General features: G+C 41.7%; 1 protein-coding gene across 1 annotated transcript; it reads right to left on the bottom strand.

The window, feature by feature from the left end:
* Window positions 1-292: 292 nt before the first annotated feature.
* LOC148029156 (putative fucosyltransferase 7) lies at window positions 293-3,103 on the bottom strand. Its single transcript, XM_087687913.1, has 2 exons — window positions 2,969-3,103; window positions 293-2,830 (listed from the first exon to the last, which is right to left on the bottom strand). Exon 2 carries the CDS (start codon window positions 2,801-2,803, stop codon window positions 1,058-1,060), a length of 1,746 nt encoding a protein of 581 aa, XP_087544039.1. The 5' UTR covers window positions 2,804-2,830; window positions 2,969-3,103; the 3' UTR covers window positions 293-1,057.
* Window positions 3,104-10,426: the final 7,323 nt, after the last annotated feature.

The following is a 10,426-nucleotide window of genomic DNA, read 5'->3' as shown; positions in this document are numbered from 1 at the left end:
CCATCAATATGTATTGCAACATGGACTAGTAGATTAGGATTTAAGGCTTGCGCAATTGTCGTGAGGAGACCCCAACACATGAGTGCTTAGCAAGATTCTTTTCCTTAAGCATAACCAATAAAACAAGCTTTGAGCATGCTTGTAGACAAATATGAAAAGAAGGGTGGGGGGGTGGGGGAGGGGGGGATACATTTGCAATTATAAAGCCTTCAATAGAGTTAAACCTCTTTTTCAATTGACTAAGACATGCTTTTTCTTTATTTGTGACACCAAGGCTTTGATTCCTTCAATTGGTCTTTTTCTCTCAAAAGAAGGCCATATAGTCAATAAAGTATCCCTTGACTTAGGGTGGGTTCATACTCCACGCCTATAGTACACTTGAAGATGTGTCTAGTTTCAATGTGCCCCATAAAATGTGCCATGAAACTTGGCTCTTTGAATCAATTCCGCACTGATGACTTTGAAAAAGTGAATTTCTCAAAGGTTGAACCCCTACAAACAAATTTTAAACTAGTAAGGAAGCCCCACGTAGCCACCTTGCTAATTAATAACCACATCCTTGACACAAAATTGCTTCCTTTTAATCTGAAGACACTCTTGGCGAACACAAGGATTACCAGTCGTGCTGGCCATCAAATTCTAAAACCCCGCTTAGAGGAGTTAAGATCTCTAAACATTATTAGAACATGTATGGCATTATTGGTCATTAATGATGAATGCCTTGTTTCTACATCATTTGTTTGAGGACACTTACACTTAAAATCGAAACCGATTGGACTTTCTTGCCTTATTTGACAAGCCCAACCAAATTAAACTTTCTTGCCCTACTTGACAAGCCCAACCAAATTAAACCCTCTTGCCTTATATTGGCTCTTGAGACAATCCTTTCTTGCCTGTCTTGTGACCAATATATAACGCCTCAATGCATGTTGCTACGTTTACGACTCTCTCTCTCTCGCCGCGACCGTGATCATCGTCAATTCGTAAAAGGAGTGTGTTACATATACTAATATACAATTGACTAAACAATGATTAAGGTATTAATTAGAATATGTCATCAGACCACGACGGATGGAGCTGTCTGCAGTGGGGTGGAACGTGAAACGAGCTGCCATGCGGCATCGGGGCGGTCCTGGCAGACACGGAGGTGGGCGGAGATCCAACGGCGGTGAGACGCCGAGAGCATGCGGTCGAGATCTGCCGGAGAGCGGAGGCAGAGGGGCGTCCGGGGCAGGTGAGAGCAAGGCTCGGAGGAGTACCCGAAGCGGCAGTGGGCGGCCCGGCGGGCGGGGGCCCCGCTCAGCTCCAGCACCAGGGGCCTCGTCCCGCCCCAGGCCTGCGCCACGTAGCCGAACGTCGACGACGCGCTGGTTGCCAGCTCATCCGCACAGCTCAGCAGCCACATCTCCGCCATCGCCTGCTGGGCCTGCTGCAGGCTGAAGTCCTGCCGCCCCAGCGCCGATGGCGAGTGTATGCGCGCCACGCTGGCGGGCACGTGGCGCTTCATCTCCTCAAAGTAGCGGCCCTGCAGGGATGCCACCAGGACGGCCACGTCTGACTCCTGCCCTGCAACTCTCCTCTCGTCGGACGTTCCCGGCTGCGTGGCTCTCAGTCCTGCCGCCGCATGGGGAAGGAAGGAGGTTGTGTTGGCGATGCAGTCCATGATGGCGGAGTATGAGGCGGCGTCGAAGCCTGCGGGGTCCGGCTGTCCGTGGAGGCGGATCTGGACTCCCTTGAGCAACGTCGCGCCGGCGGTGAAGGACACGTGTTCTCGACGGATGGCGGACCAGACGGGGTTGGAGGGGAGGAGGATAAGCCGGCTGATGAGAGCGAAAGAGCGGTCAGGGGGATCGAGAAGGGGGCGGGTGGCCTGCCAGAAGGAGGGGATCAAGAAGAGGTTCGGTACGGTATACAGGTCGCTCTCCCAAGCTACCCATCTGACACGTGTTAGCCTCTCATGGGCCTCCTCACAGAACATCTCCAGATCCCCCTCCCCCGGCTCGTCCCACGCGCTCAGCTTCACCATCTTCCCCAAGCCTAGCGCCGCCCCGCTGCCGCCCCCTGATTGGCCGCCACGTCCTGTCGCGCTGGCGCCCTCCCATTCACCCCTCAGAAACTCCGCCAGCCCCATCAGCCTGCCTGGTGTGAGGACGCCCTCCGGCAGTAGCCAGCTTGAGCCTTCCACCGGCTCGCACAGAAGCTCCCCGAGCTGCCTGCTGTTGTCGATAAGCATCACCCTCTCCGTCGCTAAGGCGTACGCCATCGCCGAGACCAGGCCCATGAATCGGTTGCCAAGACCGTCCATCTGATTTTCCAAGAAAACCACGTACCTGCAGCCTTGAATATCGTCTGCTGATAACCTACGTTCTTGATCATTATTACTCCCATAATTCTCACGATCATCAGTTACACTGCGTAACATATCGACGCCATTGACGCACCGCCTGTGCAGCTTCTTATAGCGTTTCCATTTCTTCAGGAGCGGCGCAGGCATGTCAATTAAGCCTTGCCTGGCCCGGCGTCTCAGCAATGATTCCTGCGTCCTGCTCAAGCATGCAGGGTCATCTTCGACTAGGGTACTGGAGAAGTTGCTGATGCTAGCATGAATACTGGTGTCATTCGTTCCCTCAATATGAGAAGAGCTGCTGTAGTCTGATCCGCCTGTATTAATGGATCTCAGCACTGCCAAGCTCCCCAGGAGCAGCAGTGCGAGGAAGAAACCTCGAACCTTATGTCGCTTAGGGCATGGGTAGACGTTGCCGGCACCTCCATATTTGACACACACATCCATTCGTGGCACCATTGTGATATAGATTCAAGCTCTAATTACCTGCACGCAGAGGCTTGCCAAGATTAACAGTGGCTGGCATGAATAATATTCGCAGAAGACGGTAAATTTTACGCGTATTACGTGCAGGGGATAGCTGCACTTAAATTTTTTATTCGCAGAATTAGACGGTAAGCTGACCAGTATTACGTGCCGGGCCGGATAGCTGCATTTCAATTATTTATTTGTATCTGTCAATGCGCATCTTCATTGAACAATAGGTTACGTCCGATTCCTCACTGCTCCTGCGGGGCACTCACGTTTCCCATGGTTGTTGACTTTGTTATTTCCGTGCCAACTTCCACAAGCAACCACGTTCCAAGACCAACCGCGATGGTTAAAATGAGCAAACCCTGTCTAGGTAAGCAGCCCCTCTCATCCGTCACCAGTTCCACTTTACTCTCAAGACAATATGACCTCGGACTCGTCCAACTACAATATGACCTCGGACTTTTCCAACTACAACATGCCTAGGTTATTGTTTTGAAAGCCACTTTACCTTACTCGTACAAAATATATTAGCAGCTTGCCACTTGTTCCCACGGATACTCAAACCAAAAGCCTAAAGGAACAAGTTTTAAAACAACAAAGGCCTTAATTAATTACACACAGAAACAACCCCAACACCCCCACAAAACAAAACAAAAAAGTTGTCATAGCACTACCAAGACATGATCTATAGGACACAAAAGAAGGGCATTTACAAGGGATCGTGTCATCTCAAAATCCTATGCAGCATTTGCGAAAAACCAAAAAATGAATTGCAATATTCTCACAAATACCCTTAAAATTTAAAGAAGACCTAAAACTTTCAAATTTACAAAAATTTTACTTATAAAAATGGCTAATGCATGTACTTTGAATTAAAAATCTCTCCAAATTGTTAAGTTAAAGGTTTACCAAAAATGCTTGATTCTAAGATGAGTTGAGTATGAGAGAGAGAGAGAGAGAGAGAGAGAGAGAGAGTGTGTGTGTGTGTGTGTGTGTGTGTGTGTGTGTGTGTGCGCGCGCGCACTAACAAAAAATGTCATTTTAGTGTATTTGTACTAGTTGGAATTCCAAGATATTAGTTGGAAATTTGCCATACCTTTGAAATACCTATGGATTTTTAAATATTTTAGCTATAACACTGATATTTCACATAGATTTTGAATATCAAAACTAGTTACAACGGGACTTGCCTTCATTTTCACTTGTTGATTTTTTTTCCCTCGTAAGCATCAATGAGAGAGAGAGAGAGAGAGAGAGAAACTTTCTATTGGCGATGTTTTTCCCAAGGTATAAAAAGTTCCATATCAATGCTTTTGGGGTGCACAAAAAAATATCTGATTATTTTTTGGACGAAGAAATCATGAAATAATGTAGGAAGTTCATGTCTTGGGGGATTTAATAATATAATTTCTTACTATCATATGTGCTCATAACCTAATCAAAAAACCCCTTATCTATGAATTCTTAATGAGTAAAGCGCATTCTCTTTCTATTCAGCATGTGAACATATCCATTAAAAGAGTCTAAGGAAGGAATTAGAAATCCCCCTTTATTGAATTCATGTGATAATAGACTTTAATATTCACAAGTAGCCCCCCCTCCCCCCTAGATGGTTCATGTAGAGATATTAATATAATTTAGGAAATTGTGAATTACTCAAAGTTCTATAAATTTCAAGCATAGAGTAATTAAACATTGAGGCCTTTAGGAAGCATGTGTGTCATGTGATTCACCTTAGGCAAAAGAAGTGTGTGCAACTCACAGGCTTTTCCAAGACCACCAAGGCCACAAAAACATTTCATTATTTCTTGGACAAAGAATTCATGAGATACTACAAAAAGTAAATGTAAAGATATGAAGGAAGATAAATATTTAGAATATTCAATCAACATTTATAAACACTAAAGCCAAGACGGCGTGTGTGTGATTCACCTCGGGGAAAACAAGAGTGTACAACTCACATGCCTTTCCAAGATCACTAGCCACAAAATCATTTGATTATTCCTTAGATAAACAAGTCATGGAATAATCTAGGAATTAACTATAAAGATAGGTCAATTCAAAAAATTCACTCAAAGTTTCAAAAACTTCCAAATTTCGAATAAACTAAACACTAAGGACTTGCAAATGTAGGCCAATAGGAGTGTATTATCAAAAGCCTTTTAGTAATGGCAAAAGTTACCCCTGAATCTATACTATATTTTTTATTTGGTTGTAGCTTTGGGATTTTTCAAACCTCTAAAAGGCCTCCCAATCTTAGAGCATTCCCAAACCTACTAAATTTGAAATCTAAGAATCATTTTCCTCTCTCTCTCTCTCTCTCTTTAGTAATTTTCAACTCTCTTTATCTCTCTCTTCCTCTCCCCCCACCATGAAGCTCCCCCCTCTCTCTTTCCATGCAAGAATGATGAAAATCTCTCTCTCTCTCTCTCTCTCTCTCTCTCTCTCTCTCTCTCTCTCTCTCTCTCTCTCTCTCTCTCTCTCTCTCTGTGTGTGTGTGTGTGTGTGTGTGTGTGTGTGTGTGTGTGTGGTAAGTCACCCATGAATATATGTGTGCATCACATGCGTTCAAAATAAGGTATTTTTAAAATACCATTTTTATATATTTTTTACATACAAAAGGGTGTAATATAAAGGGGTTATTTATAGATTGAATAGAAAAGGGTTATGTTTTATTTAAGAAAAATTCACAAATAAGGATATTTATAAATAGGCCTTGAATGCACGTGATGTAGAGGATATACATATAGTAACTTCCCTCTCTCTCTCTCTCTCTCTAACCATATCTCTGTGTGTGTAGTAGTAGTAGTAGTAGTAGTAGTAGTAGTAGTAGTAGTAGTAGTAGTAGTAGTAGTAGTAGTAGTAGTAGTAGTAGTAGTAGTAGTAGTAGTAGTAGTAGTAGTAGTAGTAGTAGTAGTAGTAGTAGTAGTAGTAGTAGTAGTAGTAGTAGTAGTAGTAGTAGTAGTAGTAATGCAATGTCAAAAATGGTAAGTAGGCATAGTAGATGGTATAGTTTTGTGTGTGTGTGTGTAGTAGTAGTAGCAGCAGCAGCAGCAGTAGTAGTAATGCAATGTCAAAAATGGTGAGTAGGCATAGTAGATGGTATAGCTCTCTGTGTGTGTGAGTAGTAGTAGTAGTCTCCATGCATGTAGGCATGGACTCTCCCTACCTCCCTCTATGTGCGTGCGTGCGTGCGTGCGTGCGCACGCGTGTGTGTGTGTGTGTGTGTGTGTGTATGAACAAACATAGGAGAAATGGTGGATTGGTGAGTGCAATAGTGAAAGGCACACAACAATAATGGGGATGCATAGGAGAGGTAGAAAGCCACATGTACTTGAGAAGCAAAAAACATGGAAGTTGCAAGGGTGGGTAGCCATATAGATAAAAAACAAGAGAGTCACTTGATAAAGGAGACTAGCTGTATCAACAACGTGTGTGTGTGTGTGTGTGTGTGTGTGTGTGTGTGTGTGTGTGTGTGTGTGTGTGTGTGTGTGTGTGTGTGTGTGTGTGTGTGTGTGTGTGTGTGTGTGTGTGTGTGTGTGTGTGTGTGTGTGTGTGTGTGTGTGTGTGTTAGTGAGAGAGAGGAGGGGAGCTCAAAGGGCTATATAGGAAGGGGAGAGTAGCACAATGAAGGAGTCAATGATGGAGGAGGTCAAGAGGAGCTTGAGGTCGCAAGAGGGTAGTGTGAAGACTGGGTGAGCATACAACTGATAGTAGTAGTAGGCTAGGTGGTGAAGATGTGACTAGGTGATTGGTAGATAGGACAAAGCAAGCAAGATGGGCTAAGACAACAAAGCTAAGGGGCATTAAAAGAGATAGCAATGGCACATAGCATTGTGGTGATGAGAAGCAGTGTGCAGTGGAAAAAGGAGAAATGCAATTGACCAAGGCCCATGCAAGAAGCGCTATGTGAGAGAGAGAGAGAGAGAGAGAGAGAGAGAGATGTGTGTTGGGGTAAAGTCTAATGGCCAACATTCATGCAGGTCTCAGAGGGTCATCCATTAAACTCTCTATATCATGTGCATTCAAAGGATATGAGAAAATACCCTTTCCTCGTATGCTAAAAGGTAATAAAGTGACCCCCTTTTTCTTTAAGGAACTTAATAGGTTTTTTCCAAATTCTAATTTAAAAATATGTTCTATAAATGCAATCTTGTAAATTTTACTAAATAAAATAACCCTTCTATTGATTGCATGTGGTAAACTTACATTTTTTGAGTCCCCCCCTCCCCCCTAGTGTGTTGAGGACAAGCTCGGGGAAGTTACTATATGTATATCCTCTACATCACGTGCGTTCAAGGCCTATTTATAAATATCCTTATTTGTAATTTTTTCTTAAATAAAACATAACCCTTTTCTATTCAATCTGTAAATAACACCTTTATATTATACCCTTTTGTATGTAAAAAATGTATAAACATGGTATTTTAAAAATACATAATTTTGAACTCACGTTTGTATCTAGGTAACTCTCTTGTGTTCTTCTCTCTCTCAACCCTCTTACACTTTCATAACTTTTGCCTCACATCCCACCATTGCTTCCCTCTTAACTCGTATTAGAGAAGCATTCAATGTTCGTGAAAGCTTATGCTTGGAGCAAGGAGTGTGATGAGTAAAGCTTTGTTGCAAAGGTTGAGGATTCGAGCTTCTTCTTTGACATAGTTGCTTGCTGCCTACACAATGGTAGAAATATTATTCTCATCATTGAGATCTATATTTGAGTCAACCAGGTGCTTAAGGCATTGAGACTCGATTTGAGGCCATAATATCCCAATTCGGTAGTGATTTGGAAACCATTTGTGGTGGCTAAGTTTTAAGCAAAAATAGCTTGTCTTTAGATGCTTAGGAAGAGATCTTAGTATGTGGTTTTAATGCAAGCAGAGGGGCTACTTAAGCACAAGGGCAACTTGTTTTTTGGAAGGAGTTTAAGCAAGAGCTCAACTTGGATCTAGCAAGGGACTTGTTTAAGCTCACTATCTACTTATTTTGAATTAGGGGGTTTGTGTGTGTATGTTAATATAGAAACAAAGAGAGAGAGAGAGAGAGAGAGAGAGAGAGAGAGAGAGAGAGAGAGAGAGAGAGAGAGAGAGAGAGAGAGAGAGAGAGAGAGAGAGAGCCTTGATGATTTGTTGAAGTAGTGATGTTTATGGGCTATGTTGCTCATCTTGATGCTGCTAAGCAAAAGGCTATTTACATTAAACACAATCTATGTGGATGAAATTATTTCAATTGGGCTTCTCTCCTTGTTTTTTCATTATCTAGAAGCTATAGGCCATCTACTTTATAATAGAAACCTTTTTGCAAGGTTTAAATATTAGTAGATAGTGACTAGTTTGCATTGAGCAACTCTAGATTACTCATGTCACATTACTTCTAGCTTTGGATCGCACATGGATTTTGAAGATTTTTTCATCTTGGAGGATTTTCCATATTGGTTTATACTCCCTTTGTAGAGATTATGCAAGTTGAAATTGCTTTGTGAAGGCAGTTTCTGTATGTATTTGGTCTCCAATGTTGTTTTCTTTTCATAAGATACTTGAAATACATGGGAAAACTTGTAGAAAATTCACATGCCTTTGGAAGTGAAAAAATATCATTTTGAAGTTAGATTCATATTGGTTTGATATTTGGATAACCATTGCTTGGCTTTGTGGAGGAGCAATTCATTTGCAGTTTATGATCTATTTTGAGACTATAGTTAGATATACTTTGTTGTTTTTGGTATGCAAGCATACTTTTGTAATTATGGACTCTTTATCGAGTTCAAAGAATGCATTGTTCAATATTGAAAATCTTGATGGTAAAAACTTATCATATTAAGAAGAGAAAATATGCAATGTATTGGGCTAGAAGAAGCAAGCAAAGCTAATCAAATGTAGTGGGATTAAGCTTGAGGACATGGATGCAAATCTATGGGAGAAATCATAGTGATTTGTGTGGGGGCTTATGACTATGATTTCATTGGGTAGAGTATTACACTTTTTTACTTTTATAGATGATGCCACAAGGAAGGTTTGGGCTTATCATGTTCATAAGAAGAGTGATATGTTAGATGCATTTCAAAAGTTCTTAACATTTGCAAAGAATCAGTCACGCAAGAATCTTCAATTCATGAGACCTGATACTTGTAGGGAGTACATCTTGCATGCCTTCATGAACTTTTCTACAAGCCATGGTATCAAGAGAGAGTTGATGGTGTTGTTGAGAAGATGGATATGACCATTCAGAAAAGGGTAGGTGTTATACTCTCAAATGTTGGTCTCACTAATGGATTTTGGGCTGAAGCTATAAAGACAACAATGCATTTGATGAATAGGTCTCCTGGCACACCATTAAATGGCAAGATACAAGAGATGTTATGGTCTAGCAAGAGACCTAGTTATTATTGCTTGTGCATTTTTTGTTGCGGAACATTTATGCATATGCATAGAAACAAGCAAAGTAAGCTTGATCCTAAGTCTAAGAAATGCATTTTTCTCAATTATGAAGAACCATGTGAAATGGTCTATCGATTATGAAATATTGAACCGAAGAAGATAATATACATCTATGATGTCATCTTTAACAAGGATAAAATCCGTAAGTAGCCTAGTAAAATGGTTGAGACGTGTAGAGTAGCATTTAAAGAGGATGGGCAGCCAAATGAGCAAATTGTATGACCTCTTCCACATGATGTAGGTCTTGGAAAGCCAACATATAGTGAGGTGGAGTGGAATGAGATGGTGGACAGTCTCATATTTTCTAGGATAGATAGATGGGACAGCCAGAGGCTCTTGTTGAGCTAGCTTTACATAGGTCTACAAGGGTTTCCCAACCATTAGATAAATACACTCAATCTCTAGACTATGTCATGGTCATAGATTGTGGTGAGCAAATGCTCTGACCAGGAATGACAATCATAAGTGAAAGAGGACTATGCAATCAGAGATGGATTCTTTGAAAAACAATGCTACTTGGGACTTAGTTTCTTTACCTAAGGGCAAACATACATTACCATGTAAGTGGGTCTATAAGTTGAAGGTATCTCCATATGAATGCTTTCCTAAATACAAGGCAAGATTGATAGCTAAAGGATTTAAGCAAGATAATAGGATTGACTTTGATGAAATCTTTTCAAAAGTAGTCAAGATGATCACCCTTATTACAATTTTTACTTTGGTTGCTAGGGAGGATATGGAGTTGGTTCCAATGGATGTAAAGACCACTTTCTTGCATGGGGACTTGAATTATGATATTTACATATAGCAATTAAGGGGTTTGTTGTGGAAGGCAAGGAGCAGTTGATGTGTAAGCTATAAAAGAGCTTAAATGGTTTGAAACTCCCAAGGAATGGTATCATGAGTTCAATGCCTTTATGCAATATTAAGGGTACATTAGGAATGAGATTGATTACTGCCTATATATGAGGAAGGCTAGGGATGGTAGCCTTATGGTCTTGATTCTATATGTGGATGACATGTGATTATTGGGAAGTCCATTATGGACGAAAAGGTCATGAAAAGACAAAGTGCATTGAGATGAAGTATCACTGGAGGTGCTTAAGGACAAGCACATTGAACTTGTCAAGATTCATATAGATGGTAACCTTACAGATCTTCTCACAAAGAG

This window comes from Lygodium microphyllum, chromosome 11, assembly GCF_053477565.2.
Source record: "Lygodium microphyllum isolate KBCC chromosome 11, Lygodium_microphyllum_v1.1.10, whole genome shotgun sequence".
NCBI lineage: Eukaryota > Viridiplantae > Streptophyta > Polypodiopsida > Schizaeales > Lygodiaceae > Lygodium > Lygodium microphyllum.
This window is presented reverse-complemented; position numbering and strand designations above follow the sequence as displayed.